Raw genomic sequence first — 23,385 nt, 5'->3', positions numbered from 1 at the left:
GGTATAGGCTTTCTCCACTTTGGCACTGTACAGACTTTGGGGGCTGGATGATTTCTTTTTGGGGGCCAGGGGAGGAGTGTGTGTTTCTTGTACATTGTAGAATAGCAGCATTCCCGACCTCTACTCACTAGATGCCACTAGCACTCCTCCGGCCAAGTTAGGGTTTCCCTCATAATTCAGTTGGTGAAGAATCCTCCTGCAATGCAGGAGACCACCCTGGCTTGATTCCTGGGTCAGGAAGATCCACTGGAGAAGGGATAGGCTACCTACTCCAGCATTCTTGGGCTTCCCTTGTGGCTCAGCTGGTAAAGAATCCACTGCAATGTGGGAGACCTGGGTTCAATCCTTGGTTTTGGAAGATCTCCTGGAGAAGGGAAAAGTTACCCACTCCAGTATTCTGGCCTGGAGAATTACATGGACTGTGTAGTCCATGGGGTCACAAAGAATCAGACACTACTGAGCAACTTTCATTTTCGGGCTTCCGTGACAGCTCAGTTGGTAAAGAATCTGCCTACAATCCAGGAGATCCCAGTTTGATTCCTGGGTTGGGAAAACCCGGTGGAGAAGGGATAGACTACTCACTCCAGTATTCTTGGGCTTCCCTTGTGGCTCAGCTGGCAAAGAATCCACCTGCAATGTGGGAGACCTGGGTTCGATCCCTGGGTTGGAAAGATCCCCTGGAGAAGGGAACAGCTCCAGTATTCTGGCCTGGAGAATTCCATGGACTGTATTGTATAGTCCATGGAGTAACCGAGAGTTGGACACAACTGAGCAACTTTCACTTCACTGGCAAATTGTGACAACCAAAAGCATCTCTAGACATTTCCAATAATCCCTGTTTGAGAACTACTTAATGACTGAAAGTCTGTATGCTTTATCCCTGGATGAAGCGAAGATACAGCAATTGTATGGACAGAATACTGCTACTCTTACAGCGACGGATCCAAAATATTTTCCCCCGTGTAATAATTTCCTTATGATCAAGTCCACAGCCTTGTCACATCATAGCAATCACCACCTGAGTGTTTAATATTTTTGATGCCTAACTCAGTCACTTCCTTCATGCATTAGATACATACGAGGCCTCTTTTCCTACCCATGTATTATATGTGCCTTGCTGTGCTAAGTTGTTTCAGTCCTGTCTGGCTCTGTGTGATCCTATGGAGTAGCCCACCAGGCTCCTCTGTGCATGGGATTCTCCAGGCAAGAATACTGGAGTGGGTTGCTGTGCAAGATCCTCCAGGGGATCTTCCCAGCCCAGGAATCAAACCTGTGTATCTCACATCTCCTGCATTGGCAGGGGGGTTCTTTACCACTAGCTGCTGCTGCTGCTGCTAAGTCGCTTCAGTCGTGTCCGACTCTGTGCGACCCCATAGATGGCAGCCCACCAGGCTCCCCCATCCCTGGGATTCTCCAGGCAAGAACACTGGAGTGGGTTGCCATTTCCTTCTCCAATGCATGAAAGTGAAAAGTGAAAGTGAAGTTGCTCAGTTGTGTCCGACTCTTCGCGACCCCATGGACTGCAGCCCACCAGCCTCCTCTGTCCATGGGGTTTTCCAGGCAAGAGTACTGGAGTGGGGTGCCATTGCCTTCTCCGCACCACCTGGAAATTCCTATATATTATGTGTACTGTGGCACAACAAATCTATTAGTTTCAATCTGCTTTTGTAGTACAAGTACAATCTTTTATAATATGAGTTATAATTACATCTTTATTCTACTTTTTAAAAAATGTTATCTCTGATATACCCACATATTCATTTACTGTCATAGCATTTGAATTTTTTTTAAGCTCCTAGTTTGTACTAGTCCTGAAGGAGAGTTAGAAAAGATCATCACTTATAGTCTCATAAGCTCCTTCCATGGGACAGCTGGTATATCACAGGAGGCCCCAGACTGAGCTCTGCTAATAGTGTGATAATGGGACTGGAATTTATAGCCGCTTCCTACCCCTATTATGAGATATGCTTTTTTCTTTCAGAAGATGAGAGGGAGAGCCCTTTACTGACTTAACAACCCCACAGCACATCTTTAGATGAGGCCAGCTGTAGGGAATATATAAACAGTAATTAATTGCCTTGACTCTTTTACCTAAAACCCTATCATGTTTGTACCTTCTGGTGGGTTTCTTTTTCAGGTGGACAGTGTGATGGTTCTGAAGAGACATTTTTTTGATGTGCTCTACTAGGGCTTATGGAATAATATATTTCTGGCCAAAAGCTAAATCTATCTTACTTATGTCGTACAAACTGATATCTATGTGATGAGGGTTCATGTTGAAACAAAACATTAACATAAATGTTTCCTAACACAGACTTTCTTATAAACACTCATTGTTTATGGAAGGCATTACTTAGTAAAAAATTAGTTTGTCTTTTATATTCAAATAATAAATGTTCAGATTTATGTTTAAACAACTAGTAAAATATGATTACAATTAAACTAACATTTGTCACACAGAATTTTAAAACTGTGCAAACTGGAAAACTTGCTCATTCACATTTTTTTCTACCACTCTACAGTCATATTCTGGATTTTGTTACATACCAAAAATCTCAACTCTTTTCACAACTTGGTCTATGCAATGTTCTACTTTCCTCAGTTCAATATGAGAATATGTTCTTTTAGGGATTTATTAACAAGTTAACCTTTTTCAGATTTAAATCCAGAAAAATATCCTGTTGCACAATTTTTGAGGGGATAAAAAGACTACAGTAAGCAAATATTTTGAGAGTCTACTATGGGCAAGAAAGCAAACCTAAACAAAACAAAAACCTGTGGATGCTTAAGAAGTGTAGGACTATGTCTTACAAAGAATGATGTCCTTCAAAGCGTTTACAGTTTGATTGAAGGGTGAGATACATATATATGTAATTCATAATTCCCAAGTATGCTTCATAAAGCATCTTAGTAATCAGCATAAAAAGTGTTTAAGTCAAGGAAGGACTAGATGACCATACAGTATTGTGTTTTGTATTCGCTCAATTGATTAACTGTGATAGAAGCTTTATGAAAGAGGTAGACTGTCATCTATACATTAAGCATGGAAAGGACCTGGAAAAATGGAATGGACTTGATAGAGCTTCCCAGATGAAGGGAATAATGTGAGCCAAGATGGGGGTGGGTACAGCATATTCTTTAGGTAGTGATGATGTATTAATATCTGGCCTGATGAAGTTAAATGTTTACACTGGGGAGTAGTGGAATAAAGCTTTGTAAGTAGGATTTGGCCAATTTATGGACAGATTTGTAAGCTAATCCATGGAGTTTGAATTTCTTCCAGGTACCTCTTAGGAGCAAGTAAAGGGAAGTGATGTCAAGAAAGTTGTGTTCAGGTGGTATGAAAGGTAATGTACAGCTTGGGAGGAAAAGGAAGAGATGACACAGAAAAGTCTTGCAGTAAGTCAAGGTAGAAGTGATAAAGACCTCCTAAGCATGCTGTGAGTGAGAAGGAAAATGAAGAGATATGTAAACCAGATGCAGGCTTTCCTAGTGGCTCATGGTAAAGAATCCGCCTGCCAAGGCAGTAGGCATGGGTTCAATCCCTGATCTGTGAAGGACACCACAACTACTGAGCTTTAGAGCCCAGAAGGCACAACCATTGAAACCCGTATGTTTTCGAGCCTGCACTCTACAACAAGAGAAGCCATTGTAATGAGAAGCCAGAGCACTGCAACTAGAGGGTAGCCTCTGCTGTCCATAACTAGAGAAGAGCCCGTGTGCAGCAGTGAAGACCCAGCACAGCCAAAATTAAATAAATGAATTCATTAATAAAAAAAATAAGCCTGATGCTTTGAATTTGAAAATGGAAAAAAGCACAAAACTTTTAGATCATGTTCTGCAGGAAGGCAGTGTCTGTGGATTGTCATTTATATAATTTCTTGAAGAACTCTGAGACCTGAGCGAATTTTTAAAGCAAATTCTGAAAGTCTTACTTATAATCGGCTCATATTTTCACTGGTATAAAAAATCTTTATTGAGTGCCTGTTATGTGGCAGACACTGTTTTAGGAATACTAGAATGAATGGGGGATATACGATGAACAAAACATAAAATCACTGCTTTCATGGAGTTTATGTTCTAGTGGGAGAAATCTCACAATGAACTAAAAAATATGCAAAATATATGATATCATAAATGGTAATAAGGATTATGAATTAAAGCTGGGAAGGGGGATAGGGAATAACAGGTAGGATGTGGAGATAATTTTAAATAGGTTGGTTAAAAAAAAAAAAAAAAAAAAGGCCTTGTTGGGAAGTTGATATTTTAGCAAAAAATCCAGTAGAGGTGAGTGACCAGGTCATACAGTATTTTGGGGAAAAGAGCTGGGCAGGCAAAAGGAATACCTAGCAGTGAGACCCTGAGGCAACCCATTCCTGGTGAGGGGAGAAGCTGGGCTGGGAAAGGGGGTGCTGGAGATCCTTGTAAGTACTTTGATTTTTACTGAATGAAATAGAGAATCGTTGGACAGTTTTAATCTGTGACTGAGGAGAGTATCAGTCTGTTTTGGTTGATTTCAGCCAGTGCTCTTACTTTTTCTGGGTCCCTGCTGGCTCAGATGGCAAAGAATCTGCTGCAGTGTGGGAGACCCAGGTTTGATCCCTGGGTAGGGACGATCCCCTGGATAAGGGAATGGCTACCCACTCCAGTATTCTTGCCTGGAGAATTCTAAGGACAGAGGAGCCTGACGGGTTATGTAGTCCATGGGGTCCCAAAGAGACAGACACGACTGTGTGACTAACACTTTCAGCCAGAAGAATGGCTTCCCTGGTGGCTCAAACTGTAAAGTTCTGCCTGTGGTAGGAGACCTGAGTTCAATCCCTGGATCAAGAAGTTTCCCTGGAGAAGGGAATGGCAACCCACTCAAGTAGTCTTCCCTGGAGAATCCCATGGTACCTTCTCTAGCCAGAAGAATTGGGTTTCTTTTTTTTTTTTCTAATTGAAAAAGATCCTAGTTTATTATCTTCTTCCATGTATTAATTTTATCTGAAATTTAGCTTTAACTGTGGTACCGGGCCTAGATCTAATAGATAGAGTGCCTGATGAACTATGGACAGAGGTTCGTGACATTGTACAGGAGACAGGGATCAGGACTATCCCCATAGAAAAGAAATGCAGAAAAGCAAAATGGCTGTCTGGGAAGGCCTTACAAATAGCTGTGAAAAGAAGAAAAGTGAAGAGCAAAGGAGAAAAGGAAAGATATAAGCATCTGAATGCACAGTTCCAAAGAATAGCAAGGAGAGATGAGAAAGCCTTCCTCAGCAATAAATGCAAAGAAATAGAGGAAAACAACAGAATGGGAAAGACTAGAGATCTCTTCAAGAAAATTAGAGATACCAAGGGAACATTTCATGCAAAGATGGGCTCTATAAAGAACAGAAATGGTATGGACCTAACAGAAGCAGAAGATATTAAGAAGAGGTGGCAAGAATACACAGAACTGTACAAAAAAGATCTTCATGACTAAGATAATCACGATGGTGTGATCACTCATCTAGAGCCAGATATCCTGGAATGTGAAGTCAAGTGGGCCTTAGAAAGCATCACTATGAATAATGAGTGGAGGTGATGGAATTCCAGCTGAGCTATTTCAAATCCTGGAAGATGATGCTGTGAAAGTGCTACACTCAATATGCCAGCAAATTTGGAAAACTCAGCAGTGGCCACAGGGCTGGAAAAGCTCAGTTTTCATTCCAATCCCAAGGAAAGGCAATGCCAAAGAATGCTCAAACTACCACACAATTGCACTCATCTAACATGCTAGTAAAGTAATGCTCAAAATTCTCCAAGCCAGGCTTTAGCAATATGTGAACCGTGAACTTCCAGATGTTCAAGCTGGTTTTAGAAAAGGCAGAGGAACCAGAGATCAAATTGCCAACATCCGCTGGATCATGGAAAAAGCAAGAGAGTTCCAGAAAAGCATCTATTTCTGCTTTATTGACTATGCCAAAGCCTTTGACTGTGTGGATCACAATAAACTGTGGAAAATTCTGAAAGAGATGGGAATACCAGACCACCTGACCTGCCTCTTGAGAAATCTGTATGCAGGTCAGGAAGCAACAGTTAGAACTGGACATGGAACAACAGACTGGTTCCAAATAGGAAAAGGAGTATGTCAAGGCTGTGTATTGTCACCCTGCTTATTTAACTTCTATGCAGAGTACATCATGAGAAACACTGGGCTGGAAGAAACACAAGCTGGAATCAAGATTGCCGGGAGAAATATCAATAACCTCAGATATGCAGATGACACCACCCTTATGGCAGAAAGTGAAGAGGAACTAAAAAGCCTCTTGATGAAAGTGAAAGTGGAGAGTGAAAAAGTTGGCTTAAAGCTCAAGATTCAGAAAACTAAGATCATGGCATCTGGTCCCATCACTTCATGGGAAATAGATGGGAAAACAGTGGAAACAGTGTCAGACTTTATTTTGGGGGGATCCAAAATCACTGCAGATGGTGATTGCAGCAATGAAATTAAAAGACGCTTACTCCTTGGAAGGAAAGTTATGACCAGCCTAGATAGCATATTCAAAAGCAGAGACATTACTTTGCCAACAAAGATCCGTCTAGTCAAGGCTATGGTTTTTCCAGTGGTCATGTGTGGATGTGAGAGTTGGACTGTGAAGAAAGCTGAGTGCTGAAGAATTGATGCTTTTGAACTGTGGTGTTGGAGAAGACTCTTGAGAGTCCCTTGGACTGCAAGGAGATCCAGCCAGTCCATTCTGAAGGAGATCAGCCCTGGGATTTCTTTGGAAGGAATGATGCTAAAGCTGAAACTCCAGTACTTTGGCCACCTCATGTGAAGAGTTGACTCATTGGAAAAGACTCTGATGGTGGGAGGGATTGGGGGCAGGAGGAGAAGGGGACAACAGAGGATGAGATGGCTGGATGGCATCACTGACTCGATGGATGTGAGTCTGGGTGAACTCCGGGACCTGCTGATGGACAGGGAGGCCTGGTGTGCTGCGATTCATGGGGTTGCAAAGAGTCGGACACGACTGAGCGACTGAACTGAACTATGGCACCCAAAAACATATCCTCAGTGAAGCACTGTCTTTTAAATGACCCTCCCTCCAAGTGTAGCAAGCTAGTTCCTATTTTGAGAATGAACCAGTGGTCTTTCATATGTTTTTTTAACAAGTACCCCAAAAGTAACATATGGACTCACTTCCACATTTTTAGATTGATATTGAAAACTTTTCATTGTGAGTTTAAACATTTTCCAAGGTTATAATTTCTAGAATATTATAAATAATGACTTTTCAATAGGCTTTAAAATAACACTTTAAAATCTATTTAGTGAAAGCTAACTATAATTATTTGAAACCTACCATGATTCCTTTAAAAATACATAAACATGTTGTTCTTTAACAGTGAGGAATTTTTATCTTATTCTTTTTTAAAGATTTATTATTTATTGTTGGCTGTGGTGGACGTTGGTTGCTGCATGCAGGCTTTCTCTGGTTGTGGCCGGGGGGCTATTTTTCATTGTGCTGTACAGGCTTTTCACTGCAGTGGCTTCTCTTTTTTCAGAGCGGTCTTCAGTAGTTGCAGCTTGCGGGCTCTCGAGTGCTGAGTAATCATGGTGCACAGGCTTAGCTGCTCCAAGGCATGTGGGATCTTCCCAGACCAAAAATCGAACTGGTATCCCTTGCATTGCCAGGTGGATTCTTAACCAACGGACCATCAGAGAGAAGCCCTCTTTTTTTTTCCTCTTGAGCTCATATTTCCATTCTCCCAGAGAATATTGTCCTACTGAAAATATAGGCAGTCCTTATATGAAAATTTGCAAAATTATCATGCAAAATAATCTTTGTAATCAGTAAGAACAACTGTGATTGTCCTGTGACCTTCAAGTTTTTTTGTCAAGATATTAAAAACTGGTATCGGAAGACAGTTTCTACATGTTTCCTATAAATGTATCGGAAAATGAAAAACAGTAGGACCAATATTTACTTGGTGCACTTCCCTGGTGTCTCAGGAGGTAAAGAATCTGCCTGCAAGGCAGTAGACCCGGGTTCAGTTCCTTCTCCTGGAAGGATCCCCTGAAGAAAATGGCAACCCACTCCAGTATTCTTGCCTGGAGAATTCCATGGACAGAGAAGCCTAGTGGGCTGCAGTCCATGGGGTAGAAAGAATTGGACACTACTGAGCAACTGACGTACACACACACTGCAATTAGAAACATTGGAAATAAAAGTATGAATTTTTTTTGGTAAAACATTTATTAAGAATAAAGAGTTCTCACCACCTTCTTTTGTCCTATAACTTACAATAGAGAGTGATCATGTGTCTATGCCTTAGTGAATTGTCATATTTCTAAATTTGGATCAGCTTCCAACATTTTATCCTTTGCACTTGCAATGTTGTGACATATCTCCAAGAGTTCTTTTGAAAGTGAAAATTTTTACCGGGGTTACTTCTTCTAGGACACTGTTACCCTTTTTGTCAACAACAACCACTTTCCTCTTTAAGTCAGAAAGTTCGCCTGCACCGAGTTCAGCCGGCTGCAATCTGGTCTTTTCACTGTTGGCACGGTCAACATTCCCACGCTCAGCCCTCTCTCCTAGAACTCCATTATGCTAAATTCAAGCTCTACTTTTGGCAATATCACTCTTACTTCTTTACTACGTTTTCATTTTCGTTGTCCAGTGCCGTCTTTCAATCATCTATTTTTGTAAAATACTGTGCAGATTTATCACAGACAGGAGGCAAGACAACTAGAAGCTTTGTTGTCTGTCTGTGAACTCAATAACAGATGCGCAGTGACCAATCACAATGGACTTTGAAAGAAGAGACGTGATTGGTCGCTAACCATGATGCTCACCTGTTATTTATGCAGTGATTTGTGGACTGAAGAGCTAGAGGACAAAATTTCTATTTTATGCAATTAAAGTTATTAAAAATACACAAGAGTAATTAAAACTTGAACCCTGTTTGATGGATTGGTGTTATTTAACAAAATGGTGGTAACTGAAATTCATGCATATTGGAAACATTCAAAGAAAGGATCATCTATATATTTTTATACTTGAAAATCTTACTACCTTTTAAGCTTCTCTGAAACAAATATGTACATAAATTAGAATTTTAACTATTTTATGTTCTTGATTCTCAAGTAGTAAAAAAATTTCTAGGCTGATTAAAAGTCGGACATGACTGAGCGACTGAACTGAACTGAAGTGATTATTATAATTAACCAAAACAACATAAATATGCTTAAATTAAATCAAAAGTAAAAATTTATCAAAAATTATTTCAGTCTGATGAATTGGGCTATTTTCCTTTCATTTAGACCATGTATCTTGGCTAAGTATTGCTTCCTGCTGGCATGAGACAGACTTTAGGATCAGTGATACTCCTGTTTTTCATTTCTATAGATATAGTCCCTGAGAAAATGTGTTCACACAGACAACTAGATAGGAATGAGAGGAATTTTATTATAGCAGTGCTATTCATTTCATGGATTCTTTCCAAGTTATTTGTCAAAAATGCTCTTTGACTTTTGTTGAAAACAAGGAACTGGAAACCTTCTGACTTGTGAAAGCACTTGTTGCCCAGTCATCAGAATGTTTATTTTCCAGGAAGCATACCCAAAAGGCTTTGCCAAGACGTAGCAACTCCAGGGCAGCCCCATGTACCTGTGCTGGTTTTATACCATACAGTTCCTGAGACTGTCCACATAGCAATCTGAGTGGAATGAGCTGGAATTGTGCAGTGCATAACTTATACAGCTGTATTCAGTGGCTTTATAAATTATACCTATTTTTTTTACTTAACATCAACTCATCTTAATGAGTAGCTTAAATGAAGTACACAAAATTTTCTGTATATACTGGCACATCTATATGTATTGATAATGCTATCACAATTAGCATACCAAACATTGAACGATGTAGCAACATTTAGTGGAAAGATGTGCTAATAAGGTAAAAACAACAAACAAAGTTGTTATTTTTATAAACTAAGTGTCTTTTGAAAAGTACAGTGTGATGTCCAAAGGATTCCAACTCCATGCCAATCTCAGTATCTGCCACGAGTCTTTTATGTCTCATCTTATGGTGGCTCTTTATTTCCCTAAGACTTGGATTCACAGATGGCATGGTTGTTTTCTTGAACAGTGTCATTAATTTATTTGATTTAGGAATGCTAATTATATATTTCTGAGTACATCGCATCTATTAGAATTTGCAGTGGATTTCTGATAAAGCGTGTAGTAAAGAGGAACTGCTCCTGCTCATACCGTTCTGTTGGCAGGCTGCTCTTCTTCTGGCAGGTTGAAACAGTCTACTCTATGCTGATATGTACTTTTTTGGGCTCTTTTCTTTTAGTTATAGTAGACATGTAGCTGATATATACTTTTAAGCAATAATTCAAAGCCAACGAATGTCAGGCAGTGAAAGCAAAAGTATTAACTGGGCTCTGCAGCAATCTGAAATAACTACACAAATGACAATATAGTAGTGAATTCTGTTACTCAAGAATCATTTGTTACATGTTTACAAGCTATTATGATTCTAGAAGCCCTCCTTTGAGTTAGATAGAGCCTGTACTTACTGTGTAACAAACAGCATCATGCCACAAACAGCCACACTTCCATCTTCAATCAATCACAATTGTGTCCTCGAATGACAACACTAAAGATGACATCACTCCTCATTATGAAGGGCAAACTGTAATTACAATTAACTACAAAGTTTGTAATTTTGGAAGAAATGTTAATAAGATACTAATTTTCAAATTGAGGTTGTGATAGAGGAGTGCAAATATCCTTTCATTATGGGCTTCTCTGGTGGCTCAGATGGTAAAGAATCTGCCTGCCATGCAGGAGACCCGGGTTCGATCACTGGATTGGGAAGATCCTCTGGAGAAGGGAATGGCAACCCACTCCAGTATTCTTGGCTGGAGAATTCTATGGTCAAAGGAGTCTGGCGGGCTACAGTTCATGGAGTTGCAAAGAGTTGGACACGACTGAGCAACTAACACACACACTCACACTCTTTCATTATAATAGTTAATATTTATATACCACATCCTAAGTATTTTCGTGGTCATTTGATTAGTTGCTAAGTCATGTCTGATGCTTTGCACCCGGTAGACTGCAGCACGCCAGACTTCCCTGTCCTTCACCATTTCCTGTAGTTTGCTCAAACTCACGTTCATTGAATCGGTGATGCTATCCAACCATCTCATCCTTGGTCTTCCCCTTTTCCTCCTGCCCTCAATCTTTCCCAGCATCAGGGTCTTCTCCAATCAGTTGGCTCTTCGCATTAGGCAGCCAAAGTACTGGAGCTTCAGTTTCAGCATCAGTCATAATTTTGCTTTATCTTTCCAGTAACCTTATGTTAGTTGAGAAAGTACTGATATTTTCTTTTACGAGTCAGAAAATTAAGGATCTGAGAAGCTCAGTTAAGCTACATGATAGATAAGTGACACAGGAGAATATTAAGCCTGAAAAAGATCTCATATACTTTTCTTCTCTACTAAACTGTTTACCAAATGTTGAGATAGTAAATCTTTCATTTTTCTCCCATTTTAGGTCTGACATTCTAATTGTGCAAAAGAATCATCTGATGCCCATGATTAAAATGCAGATTCTAGCATCCCACATAATTCAGTTGAGATGGTCTGACTTGTGGAATTAAACTAAAATCACCCAAATGAGAACAGAGGCCATTTATTCAGATCTTGCTATAGCCAGAGAGTCAGAACATTATTTGCCTTTGATAGAAGCTCAAAGGCAGGTAGGGGAGTGGACAAGCTTTGTAAAAGAGGAAGAAGAGGAAGGTCTCCAGTATGCTTTATTTGAGGTTGTTGGCCTGGTAAATAAAGCTCCAGGCCAACTATTAGAATCAAGGAATATTTTATGCGACTGGTATGAGGAACAAATTGGCTTTCTCTGGTTGGTCCTGAGTTGGAAGTAGGGGTAAAAATCAGTAAGTTGGCTGTCATTGACCACTTCCTGGGTCAGAAAGATCCCCTGGAGAAGGAAATGGCAACCCACTCCAGTATTCTGGTCTAATTGCTGGTCTAATTGGTCTAGTCTAATTGCTGCAGAAGTTGTGGTTTGGCTTCTTGGGCTTTTTGTGTGGTTCAGAGTTCTGTTGTCATATACAGTCTGGTCATTGTTTGTATATTGTCTCTCAGACCATATTCTGAGAAACACACTGGGGCTCTGGTGTTCTTTCATCCTGGTCTCCTTCCTCCCTTAAGCTGGCTATACCGTTGTTGCCGCTGCTGCTGCTAAGTCGCTTCAGTCGTGTCCGACTCCGTGCCACCCCATAGATGGCAGCCCACTAGGGTCCTCTGTCCCTGGGATTCTCCAGGCAAGGATACTGGAGTGGGTTGCCATTTCCTTCTCCAATGCATGAAAGTGACAGGTGAAAGTGAAATCGCTCAGTCGTGCCTGACTCCTAGTGACCCCATGGACTGCAGCCCACCAGGCTCCTCTGTCCATGGGAGTGTGCAGGTAAGAGGACTGGAGTGGGTCGCCAGTGCCTTCTCCACCTGAGCCACTGCTGCTGCTGCTGCTAAGTCGCTTCAGTCGTGTCCGACTCTGTGCGACCCCATAGACGGCAGCCTACCAGGCTCCCCCGTCCCTGGGATTCTCCAGGCAAGAACACTGGAGTGGGGTGCCATTTCCTTCTCCAATGCATGAAAGTGAAAAGTGAAAGTGAAGTCACTCAGTCTTGTCTGACTCATAGCGACCCCATGGACTGCAGCCTACCAGGCTCCTCCATCCATGGGATTTTCCAGGCAAGAGTACTGGAGTGGGTTGCAATTGCCTTCTCTGACCTGAGCCACTAGGGAAGCCCATTAAGTACACTAGAGGGCTTTAGCTTCAGAATCCTCGAGGCTAGTGGGAAATTAACAGTACTTAGGCATTTACCCATCACTATAGTCAAAATTCTCCAAGCCAGGCTTCAGCAGTATGTGAACCATGAAATTCCAGATGTTCAAGCTGGATTTAGAAAAAGCGACGGAACCAGAGACCAAATTGCCAACATCTGTTGGATCATCGAAAAAGCAAGAGAGTTCCAGAAAAACATATACTGTAGTTATTGTTGTTTAATTGCTAAGTCATGTCCAACTCTTTGCAACCTCACGGACTGCAGCACGCCAGGCTTCTCTGTCTTTCACCATCTCCCAGAGTTTGTTCAAGCTCGTGTCCATTGAGTTGATGATGCTATCGAGCCATCTCATCCTCTGTCATCCCCTTTTCCTCCTGTCTTCAATCTTTCCCAGTATCAAAGTCTTTTCCCAATGAGTTGGCTGCTTGCATCAGGTGGCTGGAGCTTCAGCTTCAGCATCAGTCCTTCCAATGAATATTCAGGACTGATTTCCTTTAGGACTGACTGATTTGATCTCCTCAAAGTCCAAGGGACTCTCAAGAGTCTTCTCCAGCACCACAGTTTAAAGGCATCAATTCTTCTGCAGTCAACCTTCTTTATGGTCCAACTCTCACATCTGTACATGACTACTGGAAAAACCATAGCTTTGACTAGATGGACCTTTGTTGACAAAGTGATGTCTCTGCTTTTTAACACACTGTCTAGGTTTGTTATAGCTTTTCTTCCAAGAAGCAACTGTCTTAATTTCATGGCTGCAGTCACCGTCCACAGTGATTTTGGAGCCCAAGAAAATGGTCTGTCACTGTTTCTATTGTTTCTCCATCTATTTGCCTTGAAGCAATGGGCTACACTGTAAACTCCATGAAAGTTATGGACCATCTTTCACTACATCGTTACCAGTGCCTATGCCTAAGCAGGCACTCAATACAGTCTTGCAAATGAATGAATGAAAATGTTTAATATTAGGTTTTGTTGGAACAAAAAAAGTTCCAACAAAGTGAACTTTCTGGTGTAGCATATAGACACCTTTATGTGATTGGACTGGCTACCACCAGAAGAAAGACTGGAGACTGCTCCTTCCAGCTACTCTAAATACTGGAACCTGAATCCTTGGCCCTGGCTACTTTCAGTTTTTCTCAAAGCTCCAAGTTAACCCAAACTGTACAAATTAGTCCTTGGGGCTCCAGAGTGCTCTCCTAAGGGGTAGGATGGAGTTCATGGGAAAGTAGCTCCTACTTCTGGCATTTTGAAGGTAACCTCAACCCCAGACCTTTAGCTTTTTTGCATTCTCTCCAACATCCACCCGCAATTCCACTCCACAATTAGGTTCTGGGCTGGGGAGAGCTACTGAAAGAGGGAGAAAGGAGGTCCCCAATCCCTATATCTGGTTCTAAATCAGGACTTATAGAGTTTGTCTAGAGAGAAAACTCTCGGGAGTGTCTGTGTTGAGGGGTGGGGCTAGGGAGACAGGTCTAAGGAAAGAGGGAAAAGTGGCCCGGGCGGTCTCCTCGGAGAAGCCTTCCCACCTGCTGCAGGGGGAGCCTCGGGTAGGAGTGCAGCCGCGCGCCCGCGCGCCCACCCCGCTCCTGCCCGCAGCGCGGCCCCGCCATCCGTGAGTTCCCGCGAGTGGCCCCGCGCCCCAGCCGCGTGGGGGGCTGTTCGGTTGGAGGCGGGGAGCAGCCGGGGCACCAAAATAGGAGCCGCTTGTGGGCTGGAGCTGCGCTAGCAGGCAGCCTCCGCCGCGCCTCTTCCAAAGATGGTCAGAGGGTCCGGAGGCGCCCCCGCCCCCGCTCGCCGCTAGCCCGCAGGTCCGCACCGCGTCCCGGAGCCAGTGCCGGAGGTAGGTGCGGAACGGACCCGCCGCCCGAGGCCAGCCGGCGGGGAGCGAGCGGGGCCGGACGCGGGGAGCGAGGCCACGCCGCCTTCCGAGCCCGCCTGCGGCAGAGGCGCGGAGACAATGGCCGCGCGGGCGGCGGGCCGGGCCGAGCGCGGGGCCGTCCGTGACGCCGTCCCCACACCTGTGCCGCGGCCCGGGACAGAGGGACGCGGCACCCGGCCCAGTGGACGGCACGCGGCGCCCTCGAAGCGAGTCCCCGCGCCGGCCCCCGGGCGGGGCGGTCCCCAGGCGGGAACGCCGGCTCCGGGCCCAGGCGCGCGGCGTGCGGCGCGCGGAAACCCCTGCGGCAGTCCGCGGTGGTGGCGCGGGGATAGAGGGGCCGCCGTCCGGCCGCTTTACTTTCTGTCCTTCCTTGAGCAGAAAGGCACAGGGTTTCCCCTTTCCGAGATTTCTTCTAATCAGTTATATTTCTGTCATCCGTTTCCTGGCAATCGATGCGACTTGAAAGGAAGACGGAGCTCGGGAAAAAGGTTGAATTGGGGCCGGCCAAGGTCCAGCCTCGAGTGAGGTGACCTCTTGGACGCTTGGATTGTCAAATGTGAGGTCTCTCTAGGACCCTAACTCGGGGCAGATTGAAGAGATTGGGTGAATGGGGTAGCAAATCAATATCTCTTCTTGAGAGGACCACTGAACAATCCGGGGGCCTCATATCAGACTACGAGCTACCCTGAAATTAAATTGACCATCAAATAAATTATGAAATAGTCTATCCACGTAGACTTTTGCATTTGTGACTTAGACTGCTAAACTTAGTCTATCTAGTTTTGTATATGCGATGTTAATCAATCATTGCAATGACAGGAATATTGGGCACTGATTATCTGGGATAATATGCAAAATTGAAAACGCGTTTGTTTCATGTTTTTTGCAGCCATGGCTCTAAAAGGACAAGAAGATTATATTTACCTTTTCAAGGATACCACGCATCCAGTGGATTTTCTGGATGCATTCAGAACATTTTACTTGGATGGATTATTTACTGATATTACCCTTCAGTGTCCTTCAGGCATAATCTTCCATTGTCACCGAGCTGTTTTAGCTGCTTGCAGCAATTATTTTAAGGCAATGTTCACGGCTGACATGAAAGAAAAATTTAAAAATAAAATAAAGATCTCTGGCATCCACCATGATATCTTGGAAGGCCTTGTAAATTACGCGTACACTTCCCAAATTGAGATAACTAAAAGAAATGTTCAAAGCCTGCTTGAAGCAGCTGATCTGCTACAGTTCCTTTCAGTAAAGAAAGCATGTGAGCAGTTTTTGGTAAGGCACTTGGATATTGATAATTGTATTGGAATGCACTCCTTTGCAGAATTTCACGTGTGTCCAGAACTAGAGAAGGAATCTCGAAGAATTCTGTGCTCAAGGTTTAAGGAAGTATGGCAACAAGAAGAATTTCTGGAAATCAGCCTTGAAAAGTTTCTCTTTATCTTGTCCAGAAAGAATCTCAGTGTTTGGAAAGAAGAAGCTGTCATAGAGCCAGTTATTAAGTGGACTGCTCATGATGTAGAAAATCGAATTGAATGCCTGTATAATCTATTAAGCTATATCAACATAGATGTAGATCCAGTGTATTTAAAAACAGCTTTAGGCCTTCAAAGAAGCTGCTTATTAACTGAAAATAAGATCCGATCTCTAATATACAACGCTTTGAATCCCATGCATAAAGAGATTTCTCAGCGATCCACAGCCACAATGTATATCATTGGAGGCTATTACTGGCACCCTTTATCAGAGGTACACATATGGGATCCTTTGACAAATGTTTGGATCCAAGGGGCAGAAATACCCGATTACACTAGGGAGAGCTATGGTGTTACATGTTTGGGACCCAATATTTATGTAACCGGGGGTTACAGAACTGATAACATTGAAGCTCTTGACACAGTGTGGATCTATAACAGTGAAGGTGATGAATGGACAGAAGGCTTGCCAATGCTCAATGCCAGGTATTACCACTGTGCAGTCACCTTGGGTGGCTGTGTCTATGCTTTAGGTGGCTACAGAAAAGGGGCTCCAGCAGAAGAGGCTGAGTTCTATGATCCGTTGAAAGAGAAGTGGATTCCTATTGCAAACATGATTAAAGGTAAGTACAGACTGTGTTTATTCTGTATTTTTTAGGTGTTTGAGATTAGACAAAGGGTCTCTCACAGATAACGTTATAAAAAATTTATCACTTTGGAATGCTACCTTGGAGCTATAGTTGGATTATACAAATCAAATAATGCTACCTAGAATGTTCTAAGTAAAAATATAATATAGCAGAACTCAACTTGACTGAGAGTTATTTGGTCAGAGTATGCTACCCAGGCTGGAAAAGTAATGTTATTTATATAAGAAAACAGTCTAATTCATTGTACCTACTCTAGAGCCTGTTTTGAATCTATATCTTGCTTTCAGTCAAGAATTTATATTTAAATCAAAGGCTAAATGAAGAGAAAAAGCTGGGTGGTTTTATTCATGTTTATTTATTATTATTTTTTTTTTGCTTGCTCTTGAAATCAAAGCTTTTGAGTCTTGCTTTTAAATATTCACTTTTTTTTTCTCATCATCTGATCATCTGTCTTTTAAAAGGTCTTTCATTAAAACCTTGAAAGGTTTGGTATTCTTTCAAAAACTGGAGGACATATAGCCTCTGCTCTTTGTGATTCCAGTCATATCTTAGAGGGTAGAGGAGAGGGGCAGATCCCCTGTCTCCTGCACACGGCCCACACAGCCATGCACACAATTGGGTCTCAGTATTTGTCTGATAGACACTGTATTTTCTGCTGTTTGGTACCAGATTAGCCTTGTTGTTGTTCCCTCCTACTGGAAGAAAAGTTAAACTGTAATCTCATTTATTTCATTACATATATTCATTGGTGCTGGGGAGTTGCACACAAACTGGTAGGTTGTTACTAAATTTGAGTCATTTTATCCCAGATGTTTCTTCCCAGGCCTTTCTGTTTCTTTTTTAATGCTAGCGAGGGTGTGGGAATCTGACCTGGCCTGGGAATCTGACCCGGTGTGATCCTTGGATGAGAACAGGAAGCCTGAGACACAAAATGGTCTTGTGACCAGGCACACTGCTTCTGAGGCCAAGCTGCCTGGGTCTATATCTTAACCTCTCACTTACTTGCTGGTGAGCTTAGGCAAATCGTTTAATCTCCCTGTGCCCCAGTTTTGCCATCTGTACAATGGGGGTGACAACATTACATGGTTTAGGGTTTAAGAGGATTAATTTAATTTATGCTTGTGAATCACTTAGAACAGTGACAGGCATAGAGTAAGCACTCAGTAAGGGTTAGGCATTATGGTCATCAACACTAAAATGTTTATTTAATTGGCTGTGCTGGGTCTTAGCTGTGGCACGTGGAATCTTTGACCTTTATTGCAGCATTGGGATCTAGTTCCCTGACCAAGGATTGAACATGTGTCCCTGCACTGGGAACGCAGAGTCTTAACCATCGGACCACTAGGGAAGTCCTGGTCATGCCCATCCTTATAGAAGGACGTGTCAGCTTTGATAGTGCAGAAATATCTTTCATATTCCATTACAACGTCTCTCCTGCATGCCCAAAGTTTCCGCAGTAGTTGGCAGGATGGGAGAAGTGGCTTCAAGCTCAGTGCTGTTGCTGCTCTGGTTTTCACTCTGCCTGAGCTTGACGCCCCCATTTACTAATTCCCCTCCCTAGAGTGGCTCTAAATAGCCTAACTCCTTTCCTAGGAAAGAAACAAAGAAAGTTCAAATATTTTAGCAGCTGTTGTAAACCTGGCTATATTTCTGCCTCTGCTTCTTAATGATAAGATCACAGTTTCGGTGGTTTTGTAGTTAAGAGTATATTTCTTTGAGGGCTGAAATGTATTACTTTATGAAATGTTGTTAAATTGTATTTGAAACAATGTTTCTGGAAAGAAAAATGCAGCAAGGGTGTCTACACCGTAAAGAAAGCCGCAAGTGTTCTCACCTTAGCCTTGAGTGGAATGGAAGACCCTCTTACACTGAAGTCCTCCCCTACCTCCTAGCTGGGTCTGAAATTCCAGAGTTTTATATTTTTTTAACTTAAATTTCGATTCTTGATTATATCTGACCATCCCCAGGAAGGGTAACACTTTTGTCAGTCAATTGCACTTTTTGCAAGTGCTGGTTCTGATGGGTGGACTCATGATGAGCTTTAAGTTTCCCGTTTGTCTCTAGAAAGAATAGCACTATGTTCCCCAATTTGTTTTATTTTGTAGTCATGAAGTGAACTAACAGCTTTCCCCGGTCATGAGCACCGAAATTGGGCAGAGTCAAATTTCAAATTCATTTCCTTTTTTAGTTTAGTCATGTACAGAGAAGAAATAAATACTTGACTGTTTAGGACTTCCCTGGTGGTCCAGTGGTTAAGACTCCAAGCTTCCAGTGCACGGGGGGCGGGTTCAGTACCTGGTGGGGGAACTAAGATCCCATGTTGGACTCCATACAGCCAAAAAGATACATTAAAAACAAATACTTGGCTGTTTAGAAAATCCTAACTTTTTTCTCTTTCATCATAGCTGCACTGCTTACAAACTTGCTTTTGTTTTGGAGTAGAAATGTACAGGGAGATTGAACTGCACCTTGCACAGAATGGGCTAAGTAAAATGTTGCTTGAAAGACTAACCTGACGTTTTCAACTAAAATGAGCCTCCTCATCTTTCTTCCTTGGAGAAGGAAATGGCACCCCACTCCAGTACTCTTGCCTGGAAAATCCCATGGATGGAGGAGCCTGGTGGGCTACAGTCCATGGGGTCGCAAAGAGTCGGACATGACTGAGCACTTTCTTTTCACTTTTTTCTTCCTCATGTCTTCTTCCCCTGATGAATCCACTTCCTCTTTATTTTTCTGTGGCATCGGTGTTTCCCAGTTTTCTCTGCTCAGGACCTCAGAATGAGTCTTAGACGCAGTCAGTCTTTGAAGCCCATCTGTTCTCCTGTGTCTCTTACCTCGGTATCCTTCCCCCACACTCAAGGCCCAGTCTGAGTCAGATCCTCGGTACTTTGCACCTGGGCCAGTACCTCTCTCTTTCTGACTCTTGCCCTTCTATTTCTGTAGTCCCTCTCTTCCTCTGTTTAAAATGTCCTGCTGAATTAATTGTATGTTTCTTAGTCGGGCATGAGGATCTTTTGCTGTGTGGCTTCAATTTACCACATCAGCTTTAATTCCCACACGACAGCCCCAGGAGTGCCACCTGCCTGCTCAAGTGCTGGGGATCAATCCGGGCTGCATGACATTGTCCAGTGAGTCTTTGTATTCCCCTTTCCCTCCGATTCAGATGGCTTTCTCTTATCTCTACCTGCCAAAGGCCACCTACCAAGGCCCAGGTCAAATTCTGCCGTGATTCCCCTAGACCAAGCAATGTCTCCTTGCTCTGAACACTCACAGGAGATCTCTACCCTGCATTCTAATTATTTGCATTAATGTCTCACCCCTCCCTTAAAAAAAAAACTGAGGAAGCCTTAAAAAAATTTTTTTTTCCTATCCTTCGTAACTCCTGGGACAATGCCTTGTGTCTAATGTCCATTTTAACAAAAGCAATAATAAACTTAGTCCAATATTCACTGCAAAACCAAAAGACCAATCTGAAGATGTGATTTTAATTTAACACACAGGTGTAGGAAATGCTACTGCTTGTGTCTTACATGAAGTTATCTACGTCATTGGCGGCCACTGCGGATACAGAGGCAGCTGCACCTATGACAAGGTCCAGAGCTACAATTCAGATATCAATGAATGGAGTCTCATCACCTCCAGTCCACATCCAGGTAACAAATTACCGTCTCAAATAGTATGTGTTGTGATGCTGCTTATCAGCATAAAAGATGGCTAAGAATATGCTGGAAGTAGACAGTACTAAATTTATAGTAGACTACACTTGGGTATAATTAAAAGGCCCAAAATAGTCACATGTTCATCTGACAACAATCTTTTCTTCTGTTTCCTATTCCTTAGTTGTATGCTTTTTTTCATTTACTACCTGTGTTACAGAAAACAGAATTTTTATGGACAGGTAAAAACACTAGTCTGTCAAATAGGTGGGAAGGATATCTGTTAATTCCTTTTAGGAGATGATTTTTTTTTTTTTTTAAAGAAGCATGTTCTTTCTGGGTTTCAATAGGTGTGAAGCACTTACTCCTGTGATGTGTAGGGCTCTTTGTTGGCCTTAACAGTCATCACAGGATCTTGTCTGCCCACAAATGATGGCCTGTCTTCTGTGATGTCCTTTGTTCTTTGGCTTGTCTCTTTGGGTAAGGCTCAGGGGAAAGCATAAACCTGTTACAGTTATGCCATCTGGTTAAGATTCTTTTCATCAGAAAAGTTTCATGTCACCGTATGACTATACTACTTTGAATCATTTTCCATATGGCATCAGGCTGCTATGTCAGTCACTGGAGAGCATAATCAAAATTCACAAGCTTGACCCATCTGAGAATAATAATAATAGCTAACCTTCTTGAGCACTTTCTATAGGTCAAGTACTGCCTAAGCACTTGGCATGAAATACTACCTTAAATTCTAACTACAGCCCTGTGAGTTGGTTACATATTTGAAAATGGAGGCTTAGAAAGGGTAAGTAGCTTTGCCAAGGTCACGGTTTGGAAGTGGTGGGTCAGGATTCAAAGTCAGGAAGTTTGAGTGCATTAACCTGTGGCATAACCAGTAAGTAGTCTTCCTCTCTGGAAGGGAGCAAGCTCTGCTGCTTTTAACCAGTGCAGCTAGTTCGCCCGTGGGTCATGTGTGTTGCGTCATCTCACAGTTCAGGGCGAGCACACCTGAAGCTGGGTCTGTGTCTCCACGTACAGGACTTCCACAACGATCAGCCAGATTCGGTCCTGGCTCTTGAAGACATCATGGAGGCAGTCATCCATCTCCTAGTAGTTCAGATACATTATCCTAGAATCCCCACAACTTTCTATTATAACTAGTGAAATTATGGTAGAGAATAACAGTAACAGTCATATTGAATGCAGGCATGCCTTGTTGTTTTGTGCTTTGTAGACATTGCATTTTGTACACATTGAAGGTTTGTGGCAACCCTGCCTTGAGAATTCTGTCAGTGCCATTTTCCCAATGGCCTTTGCTCACTGTGTCCTGTCACATTTTGGTAATTCTTGCAATGTTTTCAAACTTTTTCATAATTGTTATATTTGTTCTGGTGATCTTTGATCAGCAGTCTTGGATATTCTATTCTAATTGAACTGGCATTTTTAGCAATACAATATTTAAAAATTAATATATATCTATTGTTTTATAGACATAAAACATTATGCTGCTGCTGCTGCTAAGTCACTTCAGTTGTGTCTGACTCTGTGCGACCCCATAGATGGCAGCCCACCAGGCTCCCCCGTCCCTGGGATTCTCCAGGCAAGAACACTGGAGTGGGTTGCCATTTCCTTCTCCAGTGCATGAAAGTAAAAAGTGAAAGTGAAGTCGCTCAGTCGTGTCCGACTCTTAGCGACCCCATGGACTGCAGCCTACCAGGCTCCTCCATCCATGGGATTTTCCAGGCAACAGTACTGGAGTGGGGTGCCATCGCCTTCTGCGATAAACTACAGTATAGTGTAACCATAACTTTTTATGCCCTGGGAAACCAGAAAATTTGTGTGGACCCTTTATTGTGATGCTCACTTTATTACTATGTTCTGACCAAACTTCACTTTCTTCAAGGTATGCCTGTAATAGCTAAGATTAGATGCTTTACCCTCTGAGCCACCAGGGAAGCCCAAGTATGTGCCAGGCACTAACTTTTCCAGTACTTTCACATGTATTAATCCAGTGAAAGTGTTAATCACTGAGTCATGTGCGACTCTTTGCAAACCCACAGACTGTAGCCCATCAAGCTCTTCTGTCCATGGGATTCTCCAAGCAAGAATACTGGAGTGGGTTGCCATGCCCTCTCCAGGGGATCTTCCCAACCCAGGGCTCAAACCCAGGTCTCCTGCATTGCAGGCAGATTCTTTACCATCTGAGCCACAGCAGTCCTGTGAACTAGATACTACTACTGTTTTATAGGTCACTGAGGCACACAGACAGTGAATAGGTTGCCCATGGTCAGCTAGGCTGTTGTGAGTTTCAGATCCAGGCAGCCTGGCTGGGAGCCCAAGCTCTGAACAACTACACTGTTACTTCATTTGATCCTCATGTTAACCTAAGTTAGATATTATTCTGACTTATCTTTACAAAGAAGATCCAGCATATGAAAAGTCAGATCAACGAATCAGAGGGGTCTACATAAGAGGCTTAATTTATATTTCATAAAGGGATTCCTTTAAAAATAAATCTTCCATAACACACTTAAACTGGATATGGCTTGTTGACTGATGGAGAGCCACTCCAGGTGGCTTAGTAAGACTTAAGCCGAAGGATGTAAAGCCATGGCAAGTTGAAAAATCAGTCAGAAATGAATATTAAATTACAGTATCAATCCCTGCAAACATAGAATTCCACATGGAGCATTTTGATTCATGTTGAACATAAAATGAGAAATGAAGATATCATATTATCACCTATGTTGTATATCTTCTGTTTGGCTCTCACAGTGTTCAAAATATTTTTTAACTGGCTTGTTATCAATATTTAAAATTCAGGAGATTTCAAATAAAAATCATCATTTCTGGCCTTTAGGAAAATTGCAA

At 42.4% G+C, this 23,385-nt stretch overlaps 1 protein-coding gene across 3 annotated transcripts in view; it reads left to right on the top strand.

Moving 5' to 3' along the window:
- Positions 1-3,189: 3,189 nt before the first annotated feature.
- The window catches only part of KLHL23 (kelch like family member 23), a 36,617-nt gene continuing 16,421 nt past the window's right edge, over positions 3,190-23,385 (top strand). The window contains exons 1-3 of one of the 3 annotated variants that reach the window (XM_055572302.1): positions 3,190-3,347; positions 15,620-16,834; positions 20,362-20,514. In XM_055572302.1, coding sequence (XP_055428277.1) covers positions 3,314-3,347; positions 15,620-16,834; positions 20,362-20,514 — 1,402 coding nt within the window. In that variant the 5' untranslated portion in view covers positions 3,190-3,313. The other 2 variants (XM_055572303.1, XM_055572304.1) reach the window with 2 other exon arrangements.

This window comes from Bubalus kerabau, chromosome 3, assembly GCF_029407905.1.
Source record: "Bubalus kerabau isolate K-KA32 ecotype Philippines breed swamp buffalo chromosome 3, PCC_UOA_SB_1v2, whole genome shotgun sequence".
Taxonomy (NCBI): Eukaryota; Metazoa; Chordata; class Mammalia; order Artiodactyla; family Bovidae; genus Bubalus; species Bubalus kerabau.
The sequence above is the reverse complement of the archived record's forward strand: the minus strand, read 5'-3'. Positions and strand labels throughout refer to the sequence as shown.